Source organism: Carlito syrichta, unplaced genomic scaffold (assembly GCF_000164805.1).
Source record: "Carlito syrichta isolate Samal-C Ts95f unplaced genomic scaffold, Tarsius_syrichta-2.0.1 Scaffold314335, whole genome shotgun sequence".
Lineage (NCBI taxonomy): Eukaryota > Metazoa > Chordata > Mammalia > Primates > Tarsiidae > Carlito > Carlito syrichta.
Genome location: NW_007258431.1, coordinates 416,338 through 433,977, shown reverse-complemented (window position 1 = coordinate 433,977; position 17,640 = coordinate 416,338). Strand labels below are relative to the sequence as shown.

The 17,640-nt window shown below is 45.2% G+C and overlaps 1 protein-coding gene across 1 annotated transcript in view; it reads left to right on the top strand.

The window, feature by feature from the left end:
• ARHGAP36 (Rho GTPase activating protein 36) overlaps positions 1 to 17,640 on the top strand; it is a 31,258-nt gene that overhangs the window by 6,288 nt on the left and 7,330 nt on the right. Inside the window, exon 2 of the mRNA XM_008071468.2 lies at positions 16,961 to 17,119. Coding sequence (XP_008069659.1) covers positions 16,961 to 17,119 — 159 coding nt within the window. The remainder of the gene's footprint in view (positions 1 to 16,960; positions 17,120 to 17,640) is intronic.

The window sequence follows — 17,640 nt, the reverse complement described above, 5'->3', positions numbered from 1 at the left end:
CTGATCTTCAATGGTTTTACTCTCCTGGGAAAACCAAGATCTTTGAAGCCCTGTCCCTACAAATTTTAATTTTTAGGGAGAAAGAAAGAAAATTTCTGTTTGAATTGGACAGTCATGGAAGTTATCAAGCATTTCCCATCTTTACAATTCCCCATATAATCTTCAAGTTATGGGGACACATTTCCTGAACGTCAAAGAGAGAGACTTACGGCAGAGATTTTAGGGTCCAAGGAAAGTGTGTGTGTGTGTGTGTGTGTGTGTGTGTGTGTGTGTGTGTGTGTGTTTATGTGCATGCATGCACACATGTGTGTGTCCATCCCATGGTGTTAGTAGCATTGACAGGGGTTCAGATAGCCCCTCCTATCCTACCATTTATATATGGACGGGGCGGGGGGCAGTAGAGTAAGGATAGCTTCCCAGGACTGTGTCTATGGAGCCATGACCTGGAGTTTTTGGCTTATTTAAAGTTGAAGCTTGTTCTCCATTTCACAGGCAGGAGCACTGAGCTGGAGTGAATCAGACAGTCTTCATGAATCCAAGTGGAACTTATACAACAGGATTTAGACAGGTAGTCTAGTGATGTGAGTATATGTGTGTGTTTGCTGGGGATGAGAGGCAGGGAGAGAACTTTCCAGGAAGAGGGAGAGACCTCACATGAGTGGCTGTGAGGAAGTGGAAGTGAAACTGGTATGTTCGGAGGAGAGTGGGGAGGTATCAGACTGGCCCCACAGCAGCACAAAAGCTGAGTGACCAAGATCAGATACTGGGAGATATCAGTTTGCATGAACTCCTTGTACAGAACTAAGTGCGATGGAACCAAGGGGCTTCAGGTGGTTTGTGCCCTGCATGACTTAGACTGGCCTCTCTAGCCAGTCCTTTTTTCTCCCCAGAAGGAGACTTTCTGGCTACATAATGCTTTAGGCAATTTTTTTTGCCCACCCAGGATGAGCTGCTGACCCAGGCCCAGCTGGGGGGAAGCTTTATGGATGTTCCAACTGCTTTTCATCCACGCACCAGGCTCATTTGTGCCAGTTGAAAGGGCACAATAATAACAGTGGCAATTTAAATCGTGCTTCTCACTTTCCCTCCCTGAAAAGTGGAGAAGTGACTCACCACTGTTGAATTGTCCCTCTCTACCCACCCCCTGACCTCTCTGTAGCAGTCTAGGCTGGCTCCCTGGGGGCTGAGCTGGGAGCCAGTGCTTCCAGAGGCTCTTTATCTGTGACTGGGCTGACACCACACCCTCCATAAATGTGTTCCCCCAAATGCAATGTATTGTTTTAATTTGGATTTCTCAGATGAGGCTGCTTGGAAGGCATTACAGCAGCATGAGTCCCATTAGGCAAGCACAGTGCCACCCCCACCCCAATTCTCATGAATAATATAAAATGGGGCCCATTCAGTAATCTTTTCTGAGCCGGGCTTTGCTTGTTTTTCTACAACGCAGTTGGATATGTGATGGATAGATGACTGGTCTGTTTGAAATTCACTGCATACCAACTTCTCATAGTGAGGCTATTCAAATGGGTCTAGGGGAACTGGGATATCGTTCCCCTACTCCATCCTGACCCCTCACCTTCATTCTCCTTCATACCCAATCCCTCTGACCCTATGGCTAGAAAATTTTCTCATTTTCAGCTTTCAGCACCAGCCCAAGGAGAGCTCCCAGAACGGGAGCTGGTGGGGTGCTGCTCATGTGCCTAAAGTAATTAAAGATTTTGAGGTGTCAACAAAGCAAGTAATTAGGTAGAGAAGGTATCAGCTGTCTAGGAGACAAAGAAAGTAATTATGCTGAGTACTCTTGATGCTGTCACTAAACTCAGAAGAAAGATTTGTCACGAAATGATACTGTTTGATAGAGACTTCAATGTCTGGCAGGAATCAGGGGACTCAGTGTGGCAACCTGGCATAGAAGAAAGGCTTAGGGAATATGGCAGACAAGTTAAAATACCAGCTCTGTCTCCTAGGGTCTGTGTGACCTTGGGGAAATTACTTAACTACTCTGAGTCTGATGTGTGAAGTGTAAAATAGTGATACTCATAGCTCTATCTACCTCCCAAGATCATTGTGAAGATGCAAGGAGATAATGCATGTAAGAGCACTTAACACAGTGCCTAGTATATAGTAAGTACTTAATAAATGGAAATGTTATTATGAAGATTACAATTATTATTCTTACCATATACCAGGCATTTTTGACAGCAGCTCAGAATGTTAAAAGGAGAGGAAAATGATTGTAGTTATGTATGATCATATCACGAGAAGTATGAAGAGTGTAATTGTGGTGGATCAGAGGAGGGAGCCATCAATTGAGAAGGAAAGGTACAGAAAATTAGAGAAAGTTTTGTGATTTTTGAATTAAGTTTTTGAAAAATAAGTAGGGGTTTGTCACAAGGCCCAAGAGGAAAGGGCTTCCAGGCAACTGAATCTGTCCTCATAAAGCCAAAAAGGTGTGAAACAGCCAGGCCCTGAGCAAATAGTTGGGCACCAACCAGGATCTCCTGGGGAGGGGGCGGTCCCTGTGTTAGGTCAGTGACCACCAATCTTTCCAGCTTACTCCCACCAGCCCCTGCACCGCGCCCTAGGCGCCCTACCTGGCCAATAAGGTGCGGCGCCCTCCTCTTCTTTCCTCTAAGCCTCCAGGTAAGTTCACACCCTGCCCAAGCGGGCCTTACGGGCAGAGAAGTAGGCGGGCAGACGGACCCCCACCGGGAAGATCAGGCCAGCTGGCACCCCTGCTGAGTCGCCGCCCCGACTTCCTTCCTTGTCCCAGTCCCCAGCCCAATGCCCCTCCTCCCCCATCCCCCAACCACACACGCATTCACTTGGGTTCTTTTAGACAACCCGGTTCTCTCACACCGCACCCATACACTCACACAGCGATCCCCCTTCAAGACACACGGTCTCTAACCCTTCATCCGAGCACATACACTGGCCACATTCATCCACACCACACACATGAGCACATCACACCAAAAGGCACACACTGCACCCTCACACGCATAAGCCTTTGAACACACACACCTCAAGTATACTTATAGCAACAGCTTGTTCACTCACACATTCACACTCTACACACCTTAACAAACACCATCTGTAAACCCACATTGACACACCGCACGTAAGGATAAACACAGCAGACACACATATGCACACAAGCTTCAACAAATACACACACGTTGACACACTGCACACGTATATGCACTCACCACATCACGACCACAAACCCTGGCTGAACCATTACACACACTCACATCCAGACCGCACCCACACAGTCACACTATAATCCGGCGGAAACATACAACCTACAAGCAAGCACACACAAACACATGCTCCATGTCAAAGCGCAAACAAAATACACACCCCACCAAACCCTAGGGCTAAAACATGCCCCGCACTCCTCCACACACACACCCGGCAACACACGGAACACGCACACACAGGCGTGCCGCACCCGCGCGCGCGCACACACGCGTACATGCATACATACATACACACACAGCCCGCCCCCGCCTTCCCTCTGGGCGGAAGAGAAGGGGCGAGGAGGAGAGGAGGGGAAAAAAGGAGGTGGGGATGGACGGATGAGGCGGAGCGGGCACAGATGGTGCTCTTTTCCCTTTGACTAGGGGTGTTGCCCCCCTGTTCCCCACTCCCAAGAAAAGGGAGTGAGTGAGTTGGGTTTAGGTAGAATCCAGGCGGAACCCAGCAAAACGGGAAGGTCCTGGGAATCAGCGGGCGGGCACCAGGGCTCCGCGGGGACCCTGACTCAGCACACGGTCGGCCACGCCAGAGGCTCCTCCTTCCCGCACCCGCCCCCTGGCCCCTTCACCGCCTTGACCTCTGCCCCTCACTCCTCCTCCCCCCGCCCCCGTGTGCTTCTCCCTCCCCCACCAGAGAAAGCGGGTGGCTGCAAAGTGGGGAGAGCTTTATGGGTTTCAAGAAGTAAGGAGTTGAGATCGGTAGACAAGCTTTTTTGCGAAACCTGTTCTAATCTAGCTTGAAGACTTTTCTTAACGGAGAGTTCACTATTTTGCAAAGGAACGTTTTTCTACATAAAAGCCATCGGCTATTAGAAATCACTGACCCCACGCAGGACACATAGTAGGGCGCCATACATGTTTCTCCCTCCCGTTTATGTCACCAAATTTGGCAAGGCTATCTGCAGCCTAGCACCTGTCTGCGACCGTTCCTGGGCAGTCGGTGAGCTTTTTTTCTTAGCACAAAAACCCTCCTGAGAACAGTAGCCTCTGACTGGGAGGCACGGGCGGCAGGGGGCGGTAGAGTCGTTGAAGGTGCTTTGCATTTCTGGCGGCACAGTCCCCGCAGAAAACTCGGAGGTCTCCACCCACCATAAGCGGGCTACCGGGGTCACTCCAGAGTGGTCTCCGGGCCAGATGATCGTCTGGCTCCCGTCTTCCGTTTCCCTCCTTTTTGCGGAGATGAACGTTGGGGGATGGGGGAGGCGGGAGGGTTGTGGTGGAAGATGGAAATATTTAAAGTGCCCCGCAAAGTACGCGGGCTTCAGAGCTCTTACAAGTTTGAATTTCAGCTCTGCCACTTCTAGCTGACTACCTCGGCAAGTCGCTGGCTTAGGTTGCAGGATAGTTAAGAGGTTTAGAGGAGGTAACACATGTAAAGGACTTGTTTTCATTTACCATACAGAAGATGACCATTCTTTCTCCATCTCCCCTACTCTCATCAAAAAGACATAAGAATTTAAAACAAAGAAGCTCAAAGGCTGGGAGGGGGACATGGCCATCAGCTGATGTCCCCAAGTAAGGCCACAAAGACAGCAGATGGGCAAGGGTTCAATTAATTTGCAATGTGCTGTGTTTAAGGGAAGTGCCTGTACTAATGATTTAGTGATGCCACTCACTGGCCACAAGAAAGTCCAGGTTACAAATCCAGTCCTTGGGATTGTTGGTGAGGCCCTTCTGCCCATCACCCCTCTTCCTCACAGGGACTCCCTCATTCAGCCCCCTTGCATTCTTACCAAGATGCCCAGTTAATATTTTTAAACTTGCAGTGGGCACCCACTGGGTACCATGGGTGTCTCCTGTTACTTATGTCTTGTCAGCACCTAGCACAGTGCCAGACACTGAGAGCAGTCTCTACACATATCGTGAGTGAAATTTCTTGGAATCACTGAGATTTGTGGGTACATGAGAAGTTATCATAAGGAACCTAGAGAGAGGACTCCCATAGTGCTCCTCCCCCAGGCCCTACAGGGACGGAGGGCAGTGGCTTTGGATAAAGGGTTATTCCACTCCTCCTCAAAGCCTGCTATCTCTAAGCCTGCCTGGAAGGGCATTGTTTCACTGCAGCTGAGGCTTCTGCAGTCAATTAAGAAGAAAGTTGTTTTCCTGGAGGGCAGAGGCCCTGGCCAGCTAGAGGGTGAGTCACCACCTCCAAACTGGGCAGCAGAAGTGGTGCTGAAGTGGCAATGAATCAGTCCAAGATGGCATGGGTAGATTACCTGAGTGATGATGGGGGGGGGGATGAAGCAGGAGGCTGAGCCATTGAGGCTGGGACTAAGTGAAAGAGTGTCTGTATTCATATGCACAAAGCCCACTCCTAACCCACCTCCCCACTTCCACCCCCACCAAGTGCCCAAAGATAGCACTGGCAGCCTTCTTAGAGAAGGAAGTGGAGTAGAAAGCATCCCTTCTGGGGAGTGGGGGTGTTTGGGAGACCTGGGCTCCAGTCCTGACTTTGCTACTTACTGTGTGATGTTGGGCAAGCTCTTTTCCCTCTCTGGGCTTCAGTAGCAAGGTAAGTGCTAAGTACTTTACCTATATTATTTCATACGCTCTTATCTTCAGTGCTATGGGGTAAGCATTTATTCCCTATTTTGTAGTTGAGAAGACTGAGGCTGGGTAATATTGCTATCAACCTTCTCTCTATACATCATGTGGTCTTTGTGTATTTATGTTACCAAGGCAATCATTGCAATCTAAGTCAGGAACTTGCCAGTTTTCTGCAAAAATTGGATTCCTATGCACCAAGGTTTAAATCATGTCCCTTAGTTGCCCCCAACACCAATCAATGTTGTTGGCTACCTAGGTGGATTTGCCTTTCACCCTCTGTGACACTTTTCTCTCTTCAACTCAAGTCTTTTCCTGGCATATCAGTCTAAAATCCCACACTAAAAAGAAAACACCACCAAAAAGATGCATCCCAATATCAGTCTTTTTTCATGGAGGGGGTGGGCATTGGCTGCCAGATGCTACAGTGAAGAAAGGGAGCAGAGCTCCCAGAGCCAGAAGGAAAAGAAAGAGGGACTGTAGAAAGACTGAGAGAGAGAGAGAGAGAGAGAGAGAGAGAGAGAGAGAGAGAGAGAGAGAGGATGGAGAAGGAGAGGGAGTGGGAGATAGAGATCAGACTCTAAAATGTGACAATAATAATAATAATAATAATTTAGTAGCCAAGTTAGCAGTTCTCCTCTCTCCTTTTTCTTTGACCTGCCTACTCTGTCACTTAATCACTTAGTGTTAAGTTAAGAGACAGAGAGATAGGCAGAGACAGACACAGAGAAAGAGAGTGAAGCAGAGACAGAGACACACACACACAGAGAGAGAGAGAGAGAGAGAGAGAGAGAGAGAGAGAGAGAATACCAGGGAAAAATTGGGCCAACCTCAAACTGCTGTTCCCTCCCTTTCCTCCCTCTCCTGCTCTGGTGTTCTAGAATGTATAAAGCAACAACACCCAGCCCATTTCCAATAGGAGGAGAGGGAGAGATCCTCTCCTTTAATGGAAGGATAAAATGTCCTGAGCATTCAAATTATACTTCTGTGTTGGATAAGATTTCTCTAATTCTTGAAAGGAACAGGGGGGAAGGGGGCAAGGGCATTCCTGGTGATAGTGATGGTGGTGAGGTGGCACTTAGGTCGAAATGCATACCACCCATGCTGCTGCTAGAACCAGAAATCCTCTCTCTTTACTAGGGATAAGATAAACTTGCCACTGGGCTTCTGGACCCCATTTCCAATTCGGGCCCCTAAAAGTCATATGTCTAAGCCTTTAGGGAATGAGTCCATATCTTCCCTGGCTTCCACAGTAGCTGTGCTTGGAGCCAGCTCCTGCACTCTATCATTTCCCCTCTCCTTTCTTCCTTTTCTCCTTTGCTTAGGCTTTGCTTCCCCTTTCTTTCCTCTTGCTGGGCCATAGTCTTTATATTTTTGACTCGTCTCTTTCTCATGCATTTCTGTCCCTCTTTGTTGACAACACTCTCCTTTGTCCATATACTTGGGCTAAGAAAGGAGATAATTCAGAGAGGGATGGAGTGTAATTGTGCATTAGAAAAATTTTCTACTTAAGATCTTGTGCTTCTAACCCCAAGTGCCCTTGTTGCATCAGGTAAGAACATTTAGCTTTTGTAAACAATACATTTTTGCTTGGCTGAATGGCGATTTGTATATATGTTTGGTGGACTGAAGATTAGAAGAGGGAATTTTTGAAAGCGGTATTAAAAAGATAAGATGATTTGAACAGGTGTGGACAGCCTGACTTGCCCAGGTGCCTAGATATGCAAAGAAGACAATGTGAAAAATGAAGAATATAGTAGTGTTAGGGGGACAGATGTGGGGAGGGGGGAGACCATTGCCTTCCAGGTGGGTGGAGGACTTTGTGAAGTCAGTTTCTGTTTACTCTTGCTGCTCATTAAACTTTGAGCAGAATGACTTCTTTTGTCTCTGAGTTTGGAAGAGCAGAAGCCCTGGACAAGCATGGGAAACAAGGAGCAGAAAAAGCGAGGCAAAGAGGGAAAAGGGCAATTCCTTGTGGAATCCTTGTGTGCAAAAAGCCGACAAAGTATGTTCCCTGCCCTTTAATGCTCCACAGGTGAGGGCAGAAGGGAAGCAATGTGGCGTAGCAAAAAAAGTATGCTGAACTGGGATCCAGGAGTTCTGGGCCTTCGTCTTGGCTCTGTCCCTAATTAGCTGTATCCTTGGGGAAGTTTGTTAACCATCTGAACCCCCACTTTTGCTTGTCTTTCTCTGGTTCTGTGAGATAGTGTGGCATGGGGGGGCGGGGGGGATTTGGTGCACTCAGCGGGAAGGGACTCTGGGCTGAATCTTGAAGGAAAGATCAGCTTTGAATAGGGGAGGAATGACTGTGGGGGACGGTGAGAAACAGTGGGAGTAGCCCAGGGAATTCAGCAAACAGGTATGCGTAAGGCACCGAGCTGGCTGCTGTGTAGAAAATTGCTATGAATCAGCCCCCTCCCCATCGGGAAAGCTTTCCAGAGAGTGGAGGAATCTGAGTGGCAGAACCGAGCGTTGGCAGTGTCTGCAGCTGTCTCAGGACTAGCCGCGGCCACCGGACTGACTACAGCCTCTTATTCCCAGGTCGGAACAGGAAGGTCGCCAAGAGGTAGAGCAGGGGCAGGGCGCGAGGGGCCTGAGCGAGGCCCTCTCCGGGGTGAGAGAGGGAGGTGCGGGCACTCCAGGTGGAGGGCTCGAAGTGAGGGAGGGAGAGGAGGCCTGAGAGTGCTGAACAAGTTGCCCAGGCTTCTGCGTTCAATGGCTAAAAGGCAGAGCATGCAAGGAAGATTTAATTTTTCTAATTCTCGGCGGGGCAGGCAGCAGAGAGTGGTTTTCGCGCGCCGCGGGGCTTTGTTTAACTTTGCAGGTTCTGTGCTCCCCCAGGTACCTAGGGGCAGGACGCGCGCGGGGCAACCCAGCCCAGCCGGAAGGCTGCGCTCTCCATCGCAGAGGTGGCCAGAAACCCAAGACAATCCCTGGAAACAGAAGGCGCAGAGTTTGCAGCCCCCCTATCCCTATCTCAGGGCAAGGGCAAGCAGTAGGTCGGGGGCTAGGATGTGGGGGAGATGGGAGTGTCTGGCTCAGACTTCTGCACTTTAGAGCCCAAAGGCCTGAGGAGGGACTGGGGCATCTCTCTCCAAATGAAGAGAGCAGCTGCGTGGCCCTGTGTCCTGGAGTCGGTTAAGTCCCATAGAAGAATCAAGGACTCTGCAGATGTGAGAGCTGTCTCTACAGTGCTCCTAGATAAGCAGGATAATAATAAATTATGGCAGTTGTGTTTCGGGCTTGGAGAGGACTTGCCCAAGGCCACCTAACTGCTTTGTAACTGAGCAGGCCTCCTGACTCAGGGTCTAGGGCTTTTTTCACTGCATCATAGCCAAGAGACTGGACTAATTTTGAACAGTGATAGATGATAAACAGATAGATAGAAATTGATATTTTAAAAATGTGGTTATTTTCATGTAGTTTTACAATATCATTTTTTATCAGGAAAATAACAGGGAAAAACATCTCCCACAGCCTCAATTCCCTATGACAGCCACTCAGAAAGGATTTTGAAAGAGAAAACTGGCAGGAAATTTGATGCTTGTTGGAGAAGATAGAAATTAAAGGAGAATAGAAGGAGGTGGGAGTGGGGGAGCAAAGACGGAGGAGAGGCTCTCAGCATAGACTCTGAGAACCCCTTCATTCTGAAGGTTTCCTTGACATGGCCTCTGCTTACATGGTTTGGGGGTGCCCCCGTCAGTCTTCTTTTTTATGCCCACTCTGTAGAAGTCACAGATGTAGCCTGGAGAGGTATATTGATGGCCTTCCCTTTAATTCAAAGTCTCATTTTCCTCTTTTGTAGTGAATACATTGGAGAGGGGTATTGTGTGTGTGTGTGTGTGTGTGTGTGTGTGTGTGTGTGTGTGTGTGTGTGAGAGAGATAGAGAAAATTCATATGTGAGAGAGTGAGGGTATGTGTGTAGATGGATGTCTGTGAGTGGGAATGGGTATGTGTGTTTCTGAAAAGGAGTGTGTCTTAAAGAGGGAGGCTTTGGAAGGAGGACAGGAGATTTGAGAAGTCATTCGGAATTTACCCGGTGCATACTAAAAACCTACAGCTGAGTAAGGGTTTACCCAGTGCTGGTGGGCCTAGAGAAATAGTTAATATTCCTTAAGGAAACAAAAAAAGGGAAAAATATTTAAATGAGTGCAGAGAAGGGTGATGTTAGAGCCATGGACTTTTCTTGATATGTTGATAGGCCTTCAGACACTTGACATGTATGTGACCTTCAACTAGGCTGCATGATCCCAAGGGCTGGTATTGGGATTTCCACTCCAGATAGCTCACCTCTTCCCTCCACCGTCCTAGCATGAATAGCTTGCATACTGTGCTGAGGAAGCCAAAGGTAGGAGCTTCTGTGGGTCAGTTAGCTTTTTTCTCCATTTCATAGATTTGGCTAATTTCCGTACCCTACAGTTAGTTGTTTTGCATCTCTGATTGTGAAAGACTCAGTTCATCTTATCCCATTTGAAAGTGTGCTTCAAGCTGACAGTGGGTGAGTACCCATTTTCATTTTTAAAGGATGGTGCAGGGGCATTTTTCAGTAGGGAACACTATCTGCTTCATTCCAGATAGTAGCACTTTTGCTAAGTCCTTCTCTTAAATTTGGCTCCCAGGTCATTTTAGGGAGGCGATTCCTTGCCTTGGTACAACACTATACTCGTTGGAGGATTCTTTCCTTCGATTCTGTCTTTTAATTTTTACAAGCCACATCGAATAAACAGCATGATTCTTATTTTGTAAGGTCATGTATCTGAGGCTTAAACAAGTGAGATAATTTGTTCCAAGTCACATAGTTGGTAAGTGTGTGAACTTATGTGTGGTGAGGCTGGGTTTTGAACCCAAGTTTAATCTCAGGAGCTTTCCGGGGTACCATGCTGCCAGATTGGGGGTGATGAGAGATGCAGTGGGACTGATAAATAGGGCTTTTGGTGCCTTTCTCCTTTCATAATAGTCTTTTGCTAAGATGTATGTGTGTGTGTGTGTGTGTGTGTGTGTGTGTGTGTGTGTGTGTGTGTGTATCTCCGTCTATCTTCATTTTCCAAAGAATGGCACAGAACAGTGTATAAAAATAAGATCTCAAAAATCCAACCACTTCCTTAGGAAAGAAGGTAGTCTTGATTTGGACTTTCCCCGTACCAGGAGGCAGATGCTGGTAATAAGCACCAAGAACTGTTATGGTGTGGTGGAAAGGGCAAGGCCTGGTCTGGGGATAGGAAGGGACAATTGGTTCCCAGTTCATATTCCTCCACGGCATTTTTGTGCAACTTTAGGTAAATCACAACCCCTCCAGAGCTCTAGTTTGTTGTTTTCTGTAAAATAGGTAAAAATAATCTTCAACCTACCTCCTTCCCAGGGTTTGTTGTGAGAAAAATAATCTTCAGCCTACCTTCTTCCCAGGGGTTGTTGTGTGAAAAATAATCTTCAACCTACCTCCTTTCCAGGGGTTGTTGTGAGAATAAAGTGGCATGATTCATTTATTCGTGAATCACGAATAGCTGTTTTAATTACAAGACCTTTATGCTCCCCCAGACTCTCAGAGTTTATGATACTATGATTCACCCAGCAAACTCTTACTGAACACCTACTGTGTGCCAGGGTCTGAAGATAATAGACATAGGCAAAAGTTTTGAGAAAATGAAGAGCACAAAACAAATTAGATATTAAAAACTTCTACCTTTTATCAATAGAACTTTTAAAAAACTTCTCCATCAGAATTTAACAAAAGCAACAAGCAAAAGGGGGAAAAAGATGTACGTGACACAGCTTGTGATGCCAGCTCTATTATCTACCCTGACACATACTGCAGATAACAGTTGGAATATCTATATCTTGTTGTATTTGATGTCTCATTGTCTTGTTTACACTATCCTTTGGGATGTTTATAGCATAAAAATTGCCTTTCACCATCTTTAGCTTGAGCTGTTTCTTTAGTCAATACAACTTTAAAAGGCTATCTTATGTTTTATGGGAGGACAAGTGTACTTGTTTTAGAAAGATGTTGTAATTTGTGATGGCTGCCTGCCTTTGGATATGACCTACCTGGCTTATGGAATCAGGCTTTGATTATGTGTGCATTCTTTTGATTTCATTGTTTATTGATTTAGAATCTTGTAACTACTGAGAGCAAAGGTGGATGGGGCAATGGGAAGAGCCCTGAGACTTAGGAGAACTGAGCTCTCCTGCAAACTCTGTTGTTAAATTGCTGTGTGGTCTTGGGAAAACTCTTTGTCCCTCTCTGAGCCTGTGTTTTCTGAACTATGAAATGGAGGTTTGAGATTAGGTGATGGTTAAGGTCCTTTCTATTTCTGAACCATTCTAATGTTCTAAATACTTCCAAAAACATTTTTTTGAAGCCAGGGCTTTTCTCAATATATTTTAACAATAATAGTACTGCCTCCAGTTTATGAGCTTCTGCTATGACATGATGGGTTGACTCAACATATTGATGAATATTGTCCCCAGATTTAGTTATCTTGGGTCATCACCACTGCATTGGATAAAATGAGCCATTTTGTTCATTGCATCTGCAGTCTTTGCTGAAATGGAGGTTATGGGATAACAACTTAAAGGCTAACTCATTAATGCTCAGGGACGAATGAGCTAATGTGCCAGCAGACCAAATTGGTGCCCAAATGTTTTCATATAGAGACCCATATCTCTTTCCCATGCTGTGATATATTAGCGGGGATATCTTTATCCATTGTCACTGCCTGTAGACATTTGAATAGTATAGATGCAATACCTTCTGGGCACCCAGCCCCATTCACTACCAATTTCCTAAACTCCAAGGAGTTCTCAGAGGCTTGGAGCAAAATTCTAATGGTGTTATAAGGTGCCAATTTATAAGGATTCAAACTATGGCATCAGTGCATTCCCTGCACTTTTCTCATAGGTGTTTACTAGTGAGCACTGCACCATTCCTAACAATTTGATGGGGGCAATGAAGTAAATTAGTCTTCCAAATTGTGAAGGCTGTGGATTTATGCCTAGCTGAAAGCATTTTGGTCCTCACGGTGTCAAAGTGGGTGACCTTTCTGACGTTAATTTGTTTCTTCATTTGTGCCATGCATTTTGCGAAGATGTGAGGCCCAGGCTTCATGCCACCCAAGTGTGTTTCCCCTTTTTATATTGCTGGACACTTGGTTTGGCTGTTTGCTTTTTGTTCAAATTCTCCCTCTTGGTATCTGCAAATTTTCTAGCCCCTTTACTGATCCAAATGAAATTATACCTTCTTTTGCTAGTGACAATAGAAAATTGGATGGTTTGAAAGAGAAATAAATTTGGGGACATACAGGCATTTTATTAATCTGAATAATAACATTTGAAATATCAACCTATGCAGATAGTTTTTCTAAATTTTATAAGATGATATTAAAATACTTGACCCTAATGAAACTGAAGAGTGAAGAAGAAAGATCTATTCCCAATGGTCTCCTAAGATCGCTTTATATGTATTAATTTAAGTCCAATTTAGTAGAGATTGAACAGAGTAAGTTGTTCAATGTATTGATACAAATTCTAATTTTATGTAATTACTTTTGAAGCCTGATTTTTTTTTTTTTTTTTGGTTAACCTCAGGCCTTCTGCAAAGACCTTCAATATTAACATGTTGATTAAAAACCAATGCTAAATATCACACATACATTATTCATTCAACTCTCACACAACCACTGAAAGGGATATTGTGTCATTTTCCCATTTTATACAGGAGGCCACCGAGGCTCAGAGAATTCAACTAACTTTCCTAAGGTCACAGTTAAAAAATCACAAATCTTGGCTTTGAACTCAGTTCTATTTGGCTCTAATTCCAGTGCTCAGTACAAGTATTTGTCTAAAGATAGTGTTTTTGCAGATGTTTTGAATTCTAGACTGAAACTGAGTCGATTTGCTTTTGTCTTTCCTTTTGAGTATCTTCAGGCTAGTGTCATGGCATGCTGAAAGGGAAAGGGGAAGACACTTTAGAGCAAGAAAGGTCCCTTGGCATCTCATTCCTGGCAGGAACTTCCTTTTGGGTTTAGCTTGAAAAATCAGCCCGGGAATGAGTATTCAAATCTCAAGAACCTGTTATGTGCTTCTCTCATAATGCTGTAGCCTGCCTACTCATTTCCCCTCCCCATCCCCCCCATTGACTTCTTGTGTGGGCACACTAGACTTCCTAGCCCTGCTTCTGATTTGTATCCAACTGGTGCCTGGAGGAGAAGGTTGAAGGCAAGTAAGACAGTGTCAATTTTACTTGTAGAACTGCAGCATATAACTGCTCTTAAGTTTAGCCCTGTACTTTGGAGCTGGGAGGCAGGCAATGACAAACGGTTTATTCTAAGGCCTTTGATTTCTTTCGGAATTGTAAGCATCTAGGCTGACTCATCTCTCAAAGGCTTTTCTCTCTCTCTCTGTCTCTCTCTCTCCTTTTTGGGCTGTTGTTGATTTGAGGTTTTACTGTTTGTTCTTACCTTATTTTGAGGGGAGAAAAGGGATTGATTTTCATCCTGTTTGAGGGTGAAAGAATCAGCTCTGCTCTGTGGACGACCAGATCTGGTAAGCCTCGATAAGAAGAAATAGCTGAAACTCCAAGACAGGTACAAAAAATGTCTGGATTGGGGCAAAGGGAGAGGGGGGTTATGTTAGAAAAATTAAACCGGAGCTAGGCTGTGTGTGTTAGGATGAGACCATCGACTAATAGGCTGTGGACCTGCTATCTCCAAAGGGGAATTGCTAGGGGCTTGGTATGCAATTGTGGCTAGATGCGTGTGCCTTTGGTTAAATGGTCAATTTGTGATTGCAGTTGGTGGTTGGGCTTGGGTGCTTACTTTGGGTATAGGGGATGGTATTTTGCGGTTGAAGGAGCTTTAAAATCCATGTTAAGGATTTTTCTGTTGGCTTAGTTCAAAAGTCATAGGAAGACCCCTCATCTTTTCTCATACTGCACCTATTTCTGACATTTGAGACTTTGGTCATTAAGGAAAGTGGGAAAAGGATAATTTTGAAAAGATTTCAATGTATGTGTGTGTGTTTTTCTTTTTCGGACAGAGAATATAGCTCATTTATTTAGATTATTGCACTGTGAGCCCTTACCTAGCTTTTCTCTGCCAAAGTCACATTTCCTGATCTTTAAGACTTAAGCTCTCCCCCAAATAATATATAGAATATTATTGTAAAACTCTATAAGAAAGGGAAGGTCAGAAAAGTGACATGTAACTGCTTCCCTTCTTGTCAAAAAATTTAGCTCCCTATGTCCCGAATTTTCTTCTCTATCAGGAACCAGCATACACACATTTACCCAAACCAAACACTTGGGAGCCATCCTAAATTCTTTCCCATCTCTTACAATTTAAAATTTTCCCTAAGTCTTGTCAATTCCATCCATAAAATCCATCCCTTGTGTCGGCATCCCTTGCCTCTTGGCTGATCTACCTACGTCAGGCTCTCTCCCAAACCAGGGTTTTTCATAGTTCTCTGTAATTTTTCCAAGGTGCAACTCTGACTGTCACTCCTTGCTTAATGCCCTGCAGTAGTTCCCTCTTGCTTTCAGGAGAAAGTCCAATTCCTTAACATGGCTTACAGGGCCATCCATGATCTCATTCCTGCCTATCCAGATTTATCTCTTTCCAGTCCCTTTATACAGCTTCGAGAATATGATAACCTCTCTCCCATCTCTGCCTTTTTGCACATGCTGTTTTTTCTCTCTCTGGACCGCTCCCCCCCATCTATAGGCAGACTTAGATGTTTTCTCCTTTCTACTCTCACAGTACTTTGTTTATATCTTGGAAGTCTGACTTCTCACAAGGTTTTGTAAATTGTTGCTAACTTGTCATTGTAGTGCTGAACTTTTATAATAGGAGTACTATTACTTGTTCATCTTTTGAATCTTTAGCTCCTGATACAAAGTGGGTGATTAATAGTTTTTTCCTTTTAATGAATGAATGAAAGAACAAATGAGTAATAGAGAATGTGCAGGAAAGGATGCTGTATACTATGCAGGGGAATCTTGGTTGGGGGGGGATACTGTGCAGTCTGGAATCAGTATGAGATAGTGGGCACCATTGGAGAAGGCACATATAGAACAAGTTTACCATTGCACTAGTCGACCTCCACTGTTATCACCAAATTTGTTAAAGGAGTCTCATTAGAAATAGTCTAAAAGTTATGTTTGTTTGTTTTTGGTAAAAACTGTTTTTTTAAATGAAAAAGTAATATATTTAAGTTGGATAATTTTTGGAAAGTCTAGAAAGAGCAAAAGGCAAACAAAATGTCACCCCTTAATACAGATATTGTTAACATTTGGGTACATTTCCTTCAGTTTTTTAATTGTATGCATGTTTTTCTTCATAGAGTTGTAATCATAATTAATACAATTCTGTATTTGTTATTCAAAAGCTCTTTGTAAACATCACTTTTATAATTGCATACTTTTCTATACTGTGATCATTACCTAATTTATATAACTAGTATTATTGCTGGACTAGTTTTTCTTTCTTTCTTTCTTTTGTTTTTTTTTTTTTACTGTTATGATTCATGTTTATATGATTTTTTCTGACTGTGAGAAGATTTCATTAGGACAGATTCCTAGAAGGGGAATTATTGGGTTAAAGGGCCTGGGGACAATTTTTGGTACCAGGTCCATGTGTTCAGTTTGTTTTCTTGAAGAGTTGTATACATTTACAATGCTCTTAACCTAGATGAGAGTCTCCTTTTTACCCAACCTGGACAGCATTGAGTATCATCATGAACAAAATAAAAATAAACTCTAACAATGCTGTAATTAATTAAGGGAAAATACTATCTTATTATTGTCCAAAGAGCTTTTTTAAAAAAATTGTTTTTCTTTTTTTCTACCTTTTTTTTTTTTTGCTAATTAGGTTTTCTCTTTTCTGGACTGTCTGTTCAGGGCTGGTTTTTTTTAACTTTTTTTTTTTTTTAAATAAGCAACCAGAGGCTGCTGTGCTTGAGGGTGAAGCCGCCTCCCAGTTTTCCCTCCCCCTCTGCCCCCCCATAGTTCCCTCCACCAGGTCCAGTGACAATTGGATGATGCAGTCTTGATAATCATCCGATTCCAGAATGGGTGGCTGCATTCCTTTTCTGAAGGGAGCAAGGGCACTGTGCCCCAGAATCATGCCCCCTTTGCTGTTGTTGTCTGCCTTTATTTTTTTAGTGAGCGTCCTGGGAGGAGCCCCAGGACACAACCCTGATCGCAGGACGAAGATGGTATCCATACACAGCCTCTCCGAGCTGGAGCGTCTAAAGCTGCAAGAGACTGCTTACCACGAACTCGTGGCCAGACAGTTCCTCTCCGATTTCAAACCTGACAGAGGTGAGTTATACTCCAGAGTGTGGCGTCCCCGCCTTCGGGTGAGTGGACCCCTCTGGGCAGGACGGGACGAATTTGGGGTCTAGGAGGGTGGGAGGGACTCGCGCCTGGTCTCAGACCTGGTGGGTTCCCCTGGCGCCTGGGGAACTGAAGAAGCGGGAGTTGAAGGCTGTTGTTGAACTGCGGAAGAGGTATAGACTAGTTGAGTTGGGTCGGAGCCTGGGGGGTTGAGGGGCAGTAAGAGAGACCGGCAGATGTCAGGGACAGGCAGGTGGACAGAGAACAGGTGAGGCAGACGCACCAAGTTCGGTGCGAGAATCAGGCAGAGCGAGACGGAGGCGCAGGGGGACACTCTGAGAGAGGACTGGGACAGACAGAGACAGCGCGGTTGAGAGATGGAGAGTAGAGGGAGATAGCGAGACGATGAGGGAGAGAGACACCCGCTAAGCCAGGCATTGAGCGGGACGGCGGTGCAGGCACAGGGAGTGGGGGTGGGGTGGGGTGGGGATACCGCGACTGGAGGT